Here is a 16,533-nt window from a genome sequence, read left to right as displayed (position 1 = left end):
CAACAACAACAACAACAACAACAATAACAACAACAACATCAACAACATATCATTATCGGCTGAAAGAAACCTGCACAGTGAAGCTATAGCGATAATCCCATACCACACTCCTGGTCATATGGCCACTTCCCGAAGGGTGAATGTGGTTTGGATATTTCCGCAAGAATCATCAGAAATTTAAAACTTCCCGGCCATGTGCAGGCTAGCCCATTGACGACCTCACCTCCTTTTCCCTACCCCTCACTTCTTGGTAGGCCAGCTACCCGTACGTATGCTCACTTCTTTCGCGGAAACAGAATGACCGGTCACCCCACTGCCCGCCTTGTTCATGCCGGTGAGTCTGTTTCCTGCTTGTGTTCCCGTAGGAAGCCCTCCCTGTTCTCCTGAAATTATTTCCCTTAGGTGTTGTGCCCAGGCACCTTTAGGACACCCCCTTTTCAGACTAAACGCAAGCTAGTTTTAACCCTCTAGCCTGCTCTGTCTGTGAAGTACAGAACATAAGAATGAAGGAGACTGCGGGGGACCATGGGGCCTACACTGGGCGGCTCAGTATCCATCACCGCCTATCATCCCCTTCCATAAAGTTGTCTAATCGTTTTTTAAAACAACTAATAGTTTCAGCGCTTTCTACACGGTTACTAAGTTTATTCCTTTCATCAACCACCCTATTAGTAAACCAATTCTTGCCTATTTCCTTCTTAAATCTAAATTTAGCCAGATTATACCCATTGCCACGAGTCCTGCCCAGTTGTATTATTATGATGACCTTGTTTGTAAGCTCGCTGCCCTTGAACTTCTTCAGGGGGCATGGCAGAGGGTTCGGAAATTGAAACCGTCTTCCTGCGTCTCCGAACCGTCCGCAGGTGAACAACCCGGGCCTTCTCGGAGGACAGGGGGACGAGTCTGATGATGCGGAGGATGGCGCCCCTGAGGGTCAACAGGCCCCTCGGCAGCCCCATACCTCCGACCATCAATGGTCCTCTAATGCCTCACGGCTTGCTTCGTCAGGCCCTAGGCATAGACTTGGACCTCATCCGCTCGCAATCCGTCCTTCTGCTTCTCAGAGCCGTCCGTAGGGAACAACCCGGGCCTCTCGGAGGACAGGGAGACGTGTCTGATGGTACGGAGGGTGGGGCCACTGAGTGTCAACAGGCCTCTCGGCAGCCCCATACCTCCGACCATCAATGGTCCTCTAACACCTCACGGCTTGCTTCGTCAGGCCCTAGGCGTACAATTTGACCTCATCCGCTCGCAATCCGTCCTCCCCTGCGTCTCCGAGCCGTCCGTAGGTACAACCCGGGCCTCTCGGAGGACAGGGAGACGTGTCTGATGGTACGGAGGGTGGGGCCCCTGAGTGTCAACAGGCCTCTCGGCAGCCCCATACCTCCGACCATCAATGGTCCTCTAACACCTCACGGCTTGCTTCGTCAGGCCCTAGGCGTGAAGTTGAACCTCATCCGCTCTAGTAATCCGTCCTCCTGCGTCTCCGACCCCTCCATGGGTGAACGGCCCGGACCTCTCGGATACGGGGAACGGGTCTGGTGGTGCGGGGGGTGGCGCCCCTGGGGGTCGGTTGGCCTCTCGGCGGCCCCATGCCTCCGACCATCGGTGGTCCTCAAACACCTCGCGGCTTGCTTGGTCGGGCCCTGGGCGTGGAGTTGGACCTCCTCCGCTCTCGCAATCCGTCCTCCTGCGTCCCCGAAACGTCCGTGGGTGAGCAGCCCGGGCCTCCTGGAGGACGGGGAGACGAGTCTGGTGGTGCGGAGGAGGGCGGCCCTGGGGTCAGCGGGCCCCTCGGCAGCCCAGTGCCTCTAACCATCAGTGGTCCTCTAACACCTTGCGGCTTGCCTTTTCAGGCAGGTCCGTGGACTCGTCTTCCTCCCGGGGCCGCTCGCGTGAACCCGGCAGGGGGTCCTGCTCGAGAGGGAGGTCTTTCTCGCCCAAGAGGCCTGGGACGCTCGGCTCGTCCGCGCCCTCCGCATCCCGGTCGCGGCACCGCCCTCCTTCCGTCCCTGATAGGCCCCGTCCTCGACTCTGCCCTGTCGCGCTGTCCGGCCTTTCGGGCCGCGCGGACCGGAGCGTCCCCCCCTCCAGAGCGGCCTTCTGGTGAGCCTCCGGCTCTGGCCTCCTCTCCCACACTCCCTCCTGGTCCTTCCCTCCTTCCCTCCGCACCGGCGACGGGTATAGGACTGGAAGGCCCCTCTCATGAGGAACTCCCCCAATCTGACGTCCGTCGGGTTGGGGGACGGGTTGGAGGACCACCTCCGTTCTTCTTTACCTTATCTTACTACCACGACGGACTCTTACGAGTTCCGCCCCTTCTCATGGTATGACCTTACTTGCATCCCCCTTGTGTAGCAGCGAGGGATTTTAATCAGCAAAGATGTGATCTCACCTGGTGGGAACGCTCTTCAGTACGGGGTCCTCTCATCACCTGAATGACATCATTTGACGTCGCGACCTGGACTCCGCCCTACTAGGCTGCCCAGGCACCCAGGAAATGGCACCTTGGTATATTACAATGTAATCCTTTAACGTCACAATGTGATCCTGTGGCGACAGTGATCCTTTGAAGTCACGATATGATCCTTTGACGTCACGATGTGATCCTGTGACGTCGTGATATGATCCTTTGACGTCACGTGATTCCGTGACATCACAATGTGATCCTGTGACGTCGTGATGAACGTCTTCACCCAGGAGGAAGCCTCTTGACTAGCGCCCACGGACGAGGTCGAAAACGACCTCTTTCTCACATGTATGTTGTTATACGTTCTACAATTGAATTTTGTGACTTCACTACACCCTCCGGGGATCGGAATCCACCTTGCCCTACTAATTTGATTCTCTTTACCATACCAAAGAAAGGCCCAAGAAAAACGAGATTGCTTATGAACCTGAACGCACTAAACAAATTCTTGAAAACCCTGCGATTCAAGATGGTGTCGGTGGCTCAGGTCCGGTCAGTACTCCGCGAGGGAGTTGGGTTAGCGTCCCTGGACCTTCAGGACACAGATTGGCATGTCCCCATCCACCCCCGATATCGCCGTTTCCTGATTTTCCAAGTAGGGAGGGAGACATAATTTTACCAGACTCCCTCTCTGACTCTCGCTTACCCCTAGGATCTTCACGAAACTAGTGAGAGTGGTAGGCGCACGCTGGGCGGAAGCTAGCGTTTCCACACTCATGTACCTAGACGGCTGGTTGATAAATTCGCCCACCGGGAAGGGTGCATCGGCCGACATCTCAGTGGCTCTGAGAGTGTTGGCGGGACGTGGAGTTCGGGGTGGACTGGGACGTTTCTGCCCTCGCTCCCACGCAGACTTTGTTGGCTCGGGATTGAGTGGGACACAGTCAGCGCTCTTCGGGCGCTTCACTACGTCAAGAGGGCGTGCTTCTCTCACACGTTCTCCCGCCGTCGGTGGGGGGGGGGGCTGTTGGGTTGCCTCAACTTCGCGGCCCCGGCCCCTTCCACTGGGCCGCTTGGGGCGCCGACGGCTGGCACGGGAGGTCGACAGAAGCATACCGCTCCCCCCACGCGACCTACCCGGGCCGATACCCTCAGCACTCCACAGCTTGTTACGTCCCTGGCCTCGGTCGGGGGCCCTGCGCCGGTCGGTCCCATAGTCCCCGCCCCCACCTCAATTGGCAGGGGCGGCGGTCCTCGGACATGGGGTGGGGCTTCCAGTAGAGCTGGAGACATCAAGCTTACGGGGGATGGTCGGAAGATAGAAGGTCACTACACATCAACCTTCGGGAGCTGATATTGATGAAAGAATGACTCGAGCGGCACCCCGAAATCTCCTGCATGAGCGTCCGCTTCGACATAGACAATGTAACGGCAGTGTAGTGCGTGCAGAGACGAGGTGCGGCCCGATCGGGTCCACTCCTGGCTCTGTCGGAAGACATCTTCGCCGAGGCGTCACGCAGGGCCATATCACTCTCGGCGAGGTGTGTTCCGGGCCGGGAGAACGACTGGGCGGACGCTCTATCCAGGTTTTGGGAGACCTCCGTGGAGTGGCAACTGCGCCCACAGGTGTTCGAGTCGCTCTCCCTCCGCTACGGCGCCCCGGAGGTGGACCTGTTTGCCTCCCCGAACGCGACACGGCTCCCCCTCTACCTTACCTACAACCAGGGGACGCGCGCGGGAGGCCCGAACGCCTTCACGGAGGACCGGGACCGCTGGAGGTGCGCGTACATTTTCCTCCTCCAGCGACGCCGGTCCTCCTGAAGGTGAGGCAGACCCTCGGGTCCTTCAAGGGTCGGGTCTTCGTGATAGCTCCCTACTGGCCAACCCAGCCGTGGTTCGGGGAGCCAATGAGATGGTGCCCTTCTCCCCTTCTACTGGGGTCCGCCCACCTAGCCAGCAGCCTTACCGCACTTCTCCAAGCGTCACTTCAACTTCACACTTGGAGTTTCTACGGGGAGCTTTCAGCCAACTCTTCTCTACAGAGACAGCAGACAAGATGCTCAGAGATCACCCTCCATCCTCAGTGCGACAATATGAATCCTGTTGGCGGAGATTCCAGAACTACCTTCGGAGACACGCGATAGTGACGATCTCCGTCAGCACGGTTCTGGACTTCCTGACTTGGCTAGCTGACTCCACCAACAGGACACCGGCGACGATCTCGGCTCACTATACAGCCCTCACTGATCCGCTCCGCTTTGGCATGAACATTCGAGTGCAACAGAGGGCGCGAACCCTCCTAATGAAGGGGATCAACACCTCGAGAGAGCCGAGACGTCAGCCGGTCCTGGCCTGGTCCTTGCATTATGTTATGCAGTACCTGGCGTTCGAAAGGGCCATTATGGAGGAGGAACACTTCCTTCAACGTGCCGTCTTTCTGCTCGCCTTGGCTATGGACTACAGGGCTTCACAGCTGGCGGCAATCACCCGCCACCCGTCCTTCTCCAAACTGGAGGAGGACTGCTCGGCCCTAACCCTCTCTCCATCACCAACATTCCTAGCCAAGAATAAGCAGGCGGACGACATGATTGGCCCTCTCAGAATACAATCCTTCCTGGAGGGAGGACACCCACATCCGCTTTGCGCAATCCGTGCGTTCAAAGACTACGTGGAACGCACGGAAGAGATTTCTGAGGATCATCTCTCCTACAACTCGAAATCTAGGAACCCCCTAACCCCGAGGTCCCGGGCGCACCTGCTTTGCCGCATTATAGAGAAAACCGACCCGGGCCATGCCCCACACACCCACAACATCAGGGGCTTCGCGGCATCGCTATCGTTTCTCCGCACCCACTCTGTGGAGCGGGTGCAGGACCTAAGGGGCTGGACATCGACGACTTCCTTAAGGACACGGTATCTCTACCATTCGGTCACCCCTGTCCCATGTGTCGCCATGGGAACGGCTCCACCCCTCTCTCTCTCAAAAATGGGGGGTGGGGAGAGGGACAAAGGGCGACCGAGGAGTGGGGAAAGGCCCAGGAACCGCTGAATAGGATACAAATTTCTGATAATTTACGCATTATGTAAACAGTACAATAGTGTACATATCACATTCTTCGGGATAAATACTTGACGTTTCTTTTCTCCCCTCTACTGAGTGATAAAATGGATAAGTCTCCCATGGGAGAGACACACGTAATAACGGCTTGAGTCCTGGTCCTCTACTAAAATCAGGCTTCACCTCTCCTCCCACCTGTCCTCGTCTCATGCATAGCTTCACTGTGCAGGTTTCTTTCAGCCGATAATATTTCTTTGTCGCGGCTCTTCCCGCTTAAATTGTTTCTATTGGCTTAAGAAACCTGCACAGATTTGGGGTCCCTCCCTCCTCCCACAGGCGAAGCCTTCATTTCTCATTGAAGTGAGCGTACGTACGGGTAGCTGGCATACCAAGAAGTGAGGGGTAGGGAGGGGGAGGTGGGGTCGTCAATGCGCATGCCTGCACAGAGCCGGGAATTTTGAATTTCTGATGATTCTTGCGGAAATATCCAAACCACACTCACCCTTCGGGAAGTGGCCATATGACCAGGAGTGTGGTATGGGATTATCGCTATAGCTGCTTCACTGTGCAGGTTTCTTAAGCCGATAAAAAAAATTTAAGCGGCAAGAGCCCCGACAAAGAAATATATTTGACCAACCTGGAAGACCTCTTTTATTCTTAAGTCGGGATTCTCAGTGTAATAAAATGCCTGAAGAGCCTTGCGTCACCGCCATGAAGGAATTACATGTCTTAGACTAAGTAGCCCCCCGTACCCCGGACGCTGCGCGCGTCACTTGCACCAACCATTTCTGGATGTCGTTGTCGTGGGATAGAAGCGCTGGTAAACTTCAGTCGATGATAGCGTTGTAACTAATCCTATCCCTCATTATAAAGTGAAATTCATGAAAATTCACAATTTTTTTTTTTTTACTTGTTTATTTGTTATTCTTATTTTCTTCTGAAAATTTTAAATGTTTCTTCGGTCAGCATTTGGAGGACAAAAACGTGTTTGAGTTTGCCGGTGACGTCATATTGTTTACCTTCGAGGAAGAAATGAAGAAAACTGGTAAAGGTGCAAGTGACAGCGCCACTTCCGGTATCAGACACCATGTCATGGTACTAATCTTGTTTTCTTTTTCTCCCCCCCCCTTTCCCCCTTCTCCTCCGCTCCTGCAGACGGCAAGTACCTGGTCCTGCCCTCTGGCGAGCTGCACATCAAGAAGGTGAGCTCTGATGACGCTTTCAATAGCTACAAGTGCCGAACTGTCAACCGCCTCACTCAGGAGACTCGTCTGTCAGCAACAGCTGGTCGTCTTGTGATTATAGGTGAGTTTGAGAGAAGGGAAGGGAAGGGGTGATGGGAGGGTCACGTAGGAAGGGAAGGGATGGTAGGAGACGTAGGAAGGGAAGGAACGAGTAGGAAGCTAGAGTGAGAATGAAGGGAAGGGAAGGGAAGGGAAGAGGGTCTCGTATGGGAAGGGAAGGGGTGATAGGAAAGTTACATGGAAAGGGAAGGGATGGTAGGGGGATCACATAGGAAAGGGAAAGAGCAAGGTTGAGAAAGAAGGGAAGGGAAAGGTAGGAAGTCCTCATAATAAAAAGGGGGAGGGATGGTAGGAGACGTAGGAAGGCAACGAATGAAAAGGAAACTAGGGTGAGAATGAAGGGAAGGGAAAGGAGGGCTTACATCGGACGGGAAGGGATGTTAGGGTCACATGTTAAGATGAGAACGAAGGGGTGGGGGGAAAGAAAAGGGGGTAGGTAGGTGTTTAGTGGGAGGGTTTACTTGTGTTATTCCTGAAGTGTTCCAGAGAGACTGATTAATGCATGTTAGGTGTGTCGATGTATATACTGGAGATATTTGGAGGATACATCCCCATAGATTTACCAGAATCCCCATCACACCTGCGGTCCACTTCCTATGGGTGGATAAAATCGCTTGGTGACAGGTGGATGAAGTGGACAACCACACTCATGGCGTTGATGTGACGTCTTGCCAACAGGTGGCAACACCGTTCGTGACACCTTACCAGCACTGCCTTCCTGTCTCGGAGCAAATGGGGAGGAATTAGGGGATGAGAGTGTAGGTAGGACGTAATAGGATTTAGGATTAATAAGGGTGTGGTCGGGAGTGATGGGGAGTAGTGGAATTGGCTAAGGAAGAAGAGTACGAAGGGGAAGTAATGTGTCTGGGGAACGAAGATTCGGGGGGAGGGGGGAATAATGATTCGTTGGTCATGGGTGCTTAAATTGGATGTTTCCTTTAGGATATTTGTTGGGAGCCCCCACGACTGTTGAACTCAGTTATTTTTTATTCTGTGGTTATGATAAAGGTGTGTTGTGGTTGTAGAAGTTTATAATGTAAAGGAGATTGTAGGTTAGGCCCATAGCAGGAAACAGTCTAGGTTGTGAGTTCTGTTGTGTTGTAAGAGTAAAGTTATGGGTAGGGTTGTGATAGAGTGAAACAGGTTGTGAATTTATTACAAGGTTGTTGTTATATTTGTTGGTTGTAATGTACAGTGTATCTTTGATGTTATGTCTAAGTTTCACCAGTTATTGAAGGTTAAGTTGATATAGAGGTGTTATAGAGGTGTTAGATGAGTGCTCTCGGGTTGTAGGTTGCAGCATTAGAACTACATTAGGTTGTAGTTTTTACTTGAGGTCATGTTAGACAGACACGAATACTTAAAGGTGTTAGGTGAGGTTGCAGGTGTAGTTAGGAATATAAACATTGGTTTTGAGGTGTTACAATGCATAGCAATGTTAGAATGGTCAGATTGGTGTACAGGGAAAGGAATGGGTAGTTTATAAGTAGTCTTTAAGTAATGAACCATATGTGATATAATTGTGATATAAGCACACAGAACACGCGCAGACACCAGATACACCAACTGTGGGCAACCCTCGCGCCGCCAAGGGATCGTGACGTCACATCCGGGACTCTTCTTGACGCCCTGGGGCACTCTGCTTGGTTCTGCGCTAGAGTTGTGTGTATATATATATATATATATATATATATATATATATATATATATATATATATATATATATATATATATGTTCTGGTTAATCCAGGATAATTTCATTTCGTGTAGGGGTCAGAGTGGACAAAAAGCGTCCTTATTACATTAACAATTAACCAGAATATTTATTTATCATTTGTTTGGGTGCGGTGTTGGGCGCCTGTGAAGGTGGGCGAAGAGCAGAGTATACTGAGACAGTGACGTCGCGGCCCCTTGTGTGGGGCGTCGGGGGCCCCTGCCCATGGTTGCCTACACGGAGCCTGAGTGCTGGGATGGGTGCCCCCCCCCCCCCCCTCTGTCGTTGTCGTGCGCGTGCGCCGTAAGAGTCATTCGGTCGGACGCGTGGACAGAGCAGCTTAGGCGGGGACGAACTCGATCTACTCTCTCTATCCGGTCCTGGAGCTGCAACGTCTACGTCGTGGGACCACCCCCCAACCCCAAGAGTTGGGGGCCAATCAGCAGCAACCACCCCTGGCCATCAGCTCTACGCAGATGGCACCGATCCCCAAGGAGGAGCTACGCCTACCTGGGGGAGTACCACAATCCTTTTTTTCCAACACACAATGTTACGTTTTTTCTGCACTGAGGGGTCATTTTCCGGCGATCACCCCTCTTCTTCTACTTTTAGCCGGAGATGTAGAGAGCAATCCTGGGCCCACCACAAAATACACATGCCCAACATGCTCTAAACCCATTACTTCGAGCAGACAGACAAAGGGCTCAGTTCAGTGCAATATGTGCAAAAACTGGGCCCACCTCACTTGTACAACACTTGCTGACACAAACCAATACACAAACACTTGGACATGTTCTACCTGCCCTCCAGTAACCCCAATCCCACCTCCCCAACCACAGCCAACACCCTTACCCACTCCCAATTTCCCTTTGCCCTTACCCCCGATTAGTACTCCCCTTCCTTTGTCCCCGATCTCTCCTTTCCCCCCCTCTAACCCAGATCCTACACCTTCCCCACTACCACCCCAACCTCAACCCCAAACGGCAACATACAACACATACAAAACACACAACATCAACATATTACAACACAACATTGACGGTATTAACACTAAAAAACATGAACTTGAACACTTTCTTAAACAACACAACATACACATTGCAATTTTACAAGAAACAAAATTAAGACACTCACACAAAACACCATCATTTCATAATTACACCACCATCAGACAAGACCGGACTGACGGCAATGGCGGTGGACTCATCACCCTGATCCACCATTCCATCTGTTTTGTGGACACAAGTGCCACAACCAAAATTCTCCTCCCTACCACAGATAACACAACAGAAACCCAATCCATTCGTATCCGCACAGGCAACAATTCAACACTAACAATAGTTAACATGTACATTCCCCCCCAATCATCCCCCACAGTTCCAAACACCTTCAGACCTCAACTCAGCCAACTAACCTCAATCCCCAACCTGATCATGGGTGGTGACTTCAACGCCAAGTCGTCTGCCTGGTTTGTCGACAACCCTGACACAGACAGAGGGCTTGATATACAGACTCAATTCGTCTCATTGACTATCATGAACAACACGCATAATCATACACATATCCCATACCAAGCCCTCTACACTCCCTCCTCTCCTGATATCACCTTTTGCTCCCCCTGCCTAACCCCAACAACATCATGGAGAGTGGTCGGAGCCCTTGGCTCTGACCACCTTCCAATCATCATCACCACCAAAACAAGATGCACCCCAGCTGGCCACAGACACACTTACACCAATTACAAGAGAGCTAACTGGGAAGCCTTTAATGAAGAGACAGAACAACATTTTGAAACACTTAACAGTACACCAATCACAAACATAAACAATGCTGTGCACGCTTTTAATACAATCATATAAAACGCAGACAAGAGATACATCCCTAGAGGCAACAGAAAATCACACAACCCCAACTTCACACCAGAAATCCAAGGCCTCATCAGACAACGTGACACACTTAAACACGATACCCCCACACCTATCCCTCAAAACATAGCAGACCAAATACAAACACTAAACACTGTGATTGCCAATAAAATACATGAACAAAAAACACAAAATTGGCAAAACTTTATCAATACACTTGATCACAAAACAAACACCAGCAAATTGTACAAAACACTCAACAGCATCACACTATCCAACACTAACACTACACGCTCTCACGCAGCAATAATCACAACAACAGATAATCTACCCTCAAACAGACAACAAGCAAACGCACTCATACGTCATTTTGCACAGACGAGCCATCTTACATCTCACCCTGACGACCGACGCACCATTCGACGTAAGAAAGACTTCCCCACAGACTCAGACTATACACCCTTCATAGACAGTCAGACAAAACTCATAATGCATAATCTCAAGCACTCATCTGCCTGTGGCCCTGATAACATAAGCAACATCCACCTAAAACACATTGGACCACAAGGTATACACGCACTCACAAACATTGCAAACTACAGCTATTCACACAACACTATACCCGACATCTGGAAGCATGGTAAAATAATCACCATTCCAAAACCGAACAAAGACCCAAATATCCCAACATCGCACCGCCCAATCACACTTCTCTGCACCCCCTCTAAAGTCATTGAACGCCTAATACTTAAACTTGTCACACCATATATTCCCCTTGCTGACTCACAACACGGTTTTAGGCCACTACACTCCACAAACACTCTTCTGACAAACCTCACACAAAGAATTTTAGATGGCATCAATTCAGATAGGCCCCACCACAGAACACTTCTTATAACATTGGACATTAGTAAAGCTTTTGATGCTATACCCCGCCACAACCTAACAAATAAAATATATAACACAGACATGCACAATAACACCAAAAGATGGCTGGCCAATTATCTGGCAGGCAGGAATGCTCATGTGTCATATAATGGCCAATCATCGCACATCAGAAACATTAAGAACGGAGTACCACAGGGCTCAGTTCTATCCCCCACATTATTTAATCTATACATGCATGACTTACCCACGCCAGACACCTCAGAAATACAAATCTCTTCCTACGCAGACGACATAACAATCACATGCACACATCGTAACACAGACAAAGCTGCAGAAATAATCCAGCCTTACCTTGACACAATCAACACATGGTTCATCACAAACAGACTCAAAATAGCTCCAACCAAATCTACAGCAACACTTCTCACCAACTGGACAAAAGAACACAAATACATACCTCATCTCTACATCAACAATATTCTAATACCACACACAAACACACCCAAAATTCTTGGTGTAACATACGATACATCCATGTCTTTCAAACAACACCTCACAAACATAAAAAACAAATGCACACCTAGACTTAACGCACTTAAGTCAATCACTGGAACAACATTTGGACAAAACAAAGAAACTAATATAACAATATACAAACAATGCATACGCTCAGTGATGAATTATGCGAGTCCTGCATGGGCTCCTAATCTCAGTGAGACACACCACAACACCCTTCAAATCATACAAAACAAAGCCCTAAAAACAATTACAGGCTGCACAAATACATCACCTACAGACCATTTACACCATGAAACAAAAGTCCTCAAAGTCAAGGACCACCTCGACATGAGAGGCACACAAACACTTGCTGCAGCCACCACAAACACATCACACCCGCTACACTACATAGCAGAACACCCACACACACCAAGAAACATTAAAACTACACCCAAAGACCTTTATTACGCACAGATACTCTCTTCTCTTCCTCCACAACCACCAAATACCAGCCTCCGGAAACATATTCATAATCATATCACTCACCGCTCCATTAACACACTGAAAGACAACACACTGCTGCATGCCAGACCCCCTGATATCCACCCTTCTGAATCCTCTCTCCCACGAAAGGACAGAGTCCACTTGGCCAGACTGCGATGCGGTCACCACCCAGCACTTCTAAGCTACCAGAAGAGGCTGGACGACCGCATTGTGAACAGCTGCCCAGGATGTAACACTTCACCCCATACCATACAACACATAATGGAAGACTGCATTATACACAATCATGCACGCAAACAACACAACGTACACTCTATAAAGGATTTGTGGGAAAACCCAGTTTCGGCTATGGCCTTCCTTGGGGAGACGGGACTGCTCGGACAGACAGTCTAGGGAACGACAACAACAACAACAACAACTCTCTCTATCTCTCTCTCTCTCTCTCTCTCTCTCTCTCTCTCCTTCTCTTTCTTTCTCTCTCTTTCTCTCTCTCTCTCTCTCTCTCTCTCTCTCTCTATATATATATATATATATATATATATATATATACCATGTACTTTAATGCTCGTAGTATTAGGAACAAATTTCAAGAAATACAGGCGTATGTCAAAAGCGAAAATCTCGATATGATAGGAATAACCGAGACATGGTTAAATGGTACAGAGCTCGAAGCTGAAGTTAATATTGCGGGATTTAAACACTTTCATCAGGATAGACACCACAAGAAAGGTGGGGGTGTTCTATTGTACGTTAAAATAATGTTCATGCTTGTGTTTTAGAGAAAATGAAACAGGATGCATATGATAGTTTGTGGGTTGAGTTAACCCAAACAAATGGACAAAAAATGAATGTAGGTGTAATATATAGGCCAAAGACATTATCATTAGTAGACGACAAACTGTTATTTCAAGAACTGTCTAGTTTCTGCAACCGGGATTTATTAATAATGGGTGATTTCAATTTTACTGACATTGATTGGATGACCCTTGAACATGGCCATATAGGTAGTCGCTTGATTGATTTTCTTGGTAACAATTACTTAATTCAGCATGTAAAAGAGCCCACAAGATATGGAAACTTACTCGATCTTTTGATCACTAGCCGCGAAAGCATGGTAACTGATTTAGAAGTCGATGAAACTGTTGCAAATAGCGATCACAACTTAGTTAGATTCAAACTCCTAAACAATTTTAGAATAGATACTTGTGTTTCTAAAATACCCGATTTCAGTAAAGCTCAGTTCATAGGACTACGTTAGGAGCTTACAGATTGGGAGGCAAAATTAAACGAAAGACCTGTAGATCAGATGTGGGAAATATTTCAAAATACGCTCACTAAGATGATTCAAACTTACATTCCTTTTAAGGACACGTTCCCCAAATCAGGCTGGCCCAAAGTGGCTCGACAAAGAAACTGAAAAAAGTATTACTAAAAAGAGACAGGCTTATAAGAAATATAAGTGCTCGGGTGCATCAAATGACTATGAAAGTTATGTATCAATACAGAGAGATTTAAAAAAGACAATAAGAAAAAGAAAACGACAATACGAAATGAATATCGCTGATAAATCCAAAGAGAATCCCAAAAAATTCTATAGTTACATTAGAGATAAAAAGGTTGTTAGGAATCACATTGGTCCACTATTGTCTGCTGACGGTCAACTTGAGTATTCAAATGAAGGAATGTGTAATATCTTAAACAATTATTTTAGCTTGGTATTCGTAAATGAAACACCTCAAAGTGAATTCCAAACTGAAACCTGTGAAAAGTCTAGGGTAAACTTACTACGGTAAATATAACAAAAGAAAAAATTAAAAGGTGTATAGATAAACTCAAAGTTAATAAAACACCAGGGCCTGACGGTTGGCATCTAAGAATCTTAAAGGAAATGAAAAATGAGATTGTTGTTCCATTAGAAATAATTTTCAAGAAATCCATCATATCCGGAGATGTCCCAAGAGAATGGAAGCTAGCTAACGTTACTCCCATATTCAAAAAAGGTGACAAAAAGAAGCCAAATAACTATAGGCCTATAAGTTTGACTTCAATCGTAGGAAAAATAATGGAAAGTATCATCAGAGATGCTATCGATCATCATTTAGAAAGTAACCGTTTGATAAATGATAGCCAGCATGGTTTCAGACGGAAACGTTCTTGCGTGACTAACTTACTCGAATTCTACAACACAGTTATCTCGAATTATGACAAAAGAAACTATATAGATTTAATATATCTAGACTTTGCAAAAGCTTTTGATACCGTCCCACACGAAAGACTACTTACTAAATTAGCTTCGCACGGAATAAGTGGTAGCCTATTAAGTTAGACTAGTAATTGGTTGAATGATCGAAAACAGAGAGTTGTTTTAAATGGAAAAACTTCTGGATGGAAAAATGTTACAGGTGGAGTTCCTCAGGATTCCGTTCTTGAGCCACTTCTATCCATAGGATATACAAATGATATAGACCATGGACTAAAATCTACTGTTTCCAAATTTGCTGATGATACAAAACTGTGTGGAATGGCAAATGATCACTTAAATCAATTAGATATTCAAGAAGATTTAGATAAATTACAGCAATGGTCTGAAAAGTGGCTAATGAAATTTAACACAAGTAAATGCAAGGTAATGCACATAGATAAAAATAACAGTAAGTACGATTACAAGTTATTTGAAAATTCGTTAACAAAAGTGGATAGTGAAAAAGATCTCGGCGTAATTATCAGTAACGACCTCAAATCATCCAAGCAGTGTATTTCAGCCTCTGAGAAAGCAAATAAGATTCTAGGACTGATTGCGCGATCTTTTGATTTCAAAAGTCCATCACTCATTAACAAGCTATATAAATCGTTAGTTCGTCCACATTTGGAATATGCTGTTTCCGTATGGTCACCGAATCTCATTAAAGACATTGACAGACTGGAAAAAGTACAACGGCGAGCCACAAAACTGATTCCAAATATCAAAAATAAATCATACGAAAATCGAATAAAACATATGAATCTGTTTTCCTTAAAAAAAGCGTAGACTCAGAGGTGACCTGATACAGGTCTTTAAAATTCTAAAGGGAATTGACATCAAAAGTGACAAAATTTTCACATTGAATGAGAATCAGACAAGAAACAATGGTCTCAAACTGTCCGGAAATAGATTCAGTTTGGAAGTAGGTAGAAACAACTTTGCCAACCGTGTAGTTAATGAATGGAATAAACTTCCTGCACAGGTAGTGCAATGTAGTTCAGTTTGAAGCTTTAAGAATCATTTAGATAAACACCTAAGCAAGATGCTGTAATGATTATAATTTATTTTATATTATTTGTTTTTGTTTTGTTATCATTTGTCTGTTTTGATTCTCATTTATTATTAGTTATATGTCAATTCATTATTATTTACTATTTACCTGTTTGTTTATTATCTAACTATACCTATGCACGCGCGTGTGTCTACGAGTGTGTTTCTATCTGTCAGATTTTTTTTCATAAATTAGATGAGGGGGGGGGGTTGATCGAGAGAACGTTAGGGTTCCCAGGTATTTATGTTTCTGATACCATGGTACCTAGCCTACCTCGCTCCCCTCCTCTTTTCTCCCCTCCCTCCACCCTTCCATCTACCCTTTCCTTCCCTCCTCTCCTCTCTTACCTCCTTCCTCTCTCCCTTTTCTCTTCCCTCCTTCCTCCCTTCCCTTCCCTTCCTCTCCTCCTCTTTTCCCTCCCTCTTCATTTCCCTTCTATTCCTCCTTCCACTCTTCTCTTCCCCCTCCCTTCCCCCCTTTTCCCTCCTTCCTTCTTTTCTCTTCCCCTCCCTTCCTCCTACCTTCCCTCCCCCTCCCTCATTTACCTTCTACTCCTTCTCCTCCCACCCTTTCTCCCTCAGTCCCTATTTTTCCCTTTGTCCCCCCCGCCTTATGAGAAGTCTGTCACCTTTTGTGTCCTTTCTTGCGTTCCCGGAAGACTCCTGGAAGGTAAGCCGGGCGAACGCGACCGACGTAAAATGTACTCGAGGAAGGAAGTTTAATTAAATGAGCAACAAATATCGTCAGCTTTGTAAAGGCGACATCATTACCCTGGGAGGATGTGTGAAAGTGATACGGAAAAGTGGAGAGAGAAGGAGTTCTTGTGAAATGTTTATGAATATTGAAGAGCGATGTATTTTTGTTGTTTGGGTCGTGGTGTTTAAGGAAATTCTCTTTCTCTCTCTGTCTCTCTTCTATGACGGTCCTCTTCTCTCTTTTCAAATACATTTCCTCCTTCTTCCAAGCTCTTCCACTCCCATTCAAAGGCCTTCTTCAGGA

General features: G+C 47.4%; 1 protein-coding gene across 8 annotated transcripts in view; it reads left to right on the top strand.

Annotated features, from left to right (window-relative positions):
* Window positions 1-16,533, top strand: part of LOC143039346 (cell adhesion molecule Dscam1-like) — a 283,763-nt gene that overhangs the window by 47,201 nt on the left and 220,029 nt on the right. For all 8 annotated transcript variants that reach the window (XM_076209353.1, XM_076209263.1, XM_076209795.1 and 5 more), the window contains exon 6: window positions 6,624-6,773. In XM_076209353.1, the coding sequence (XP_076065468.1) occupies window positions 6,624-6,773 (150 nt within the window). The remainder of the gene's footprint in view (window positions 1-6,623; window positions 6,774-16,533) is intronic.

This window comes from Oratosquilla oratoria, chromosome 1 (assembly GCF_046742065.1).
Source record: "Oratosquilla oratoria isolate Oo_2021 chromosome 1, ASM4674206v1, whole genome shotgun sequence".
Taxonomy (NCBI): Eukaryota; Metazoa; Arthropoda; class Malacostraca; order Stomatopoda; family Squillidae; genus Oratosquilla; species Oratosquilla oratoria.
The sequence above is the reverse complement of the archived record's forward strand: the minus strand, read 5'-3'. Positions and strand labels throughout refer to the sequence as shown.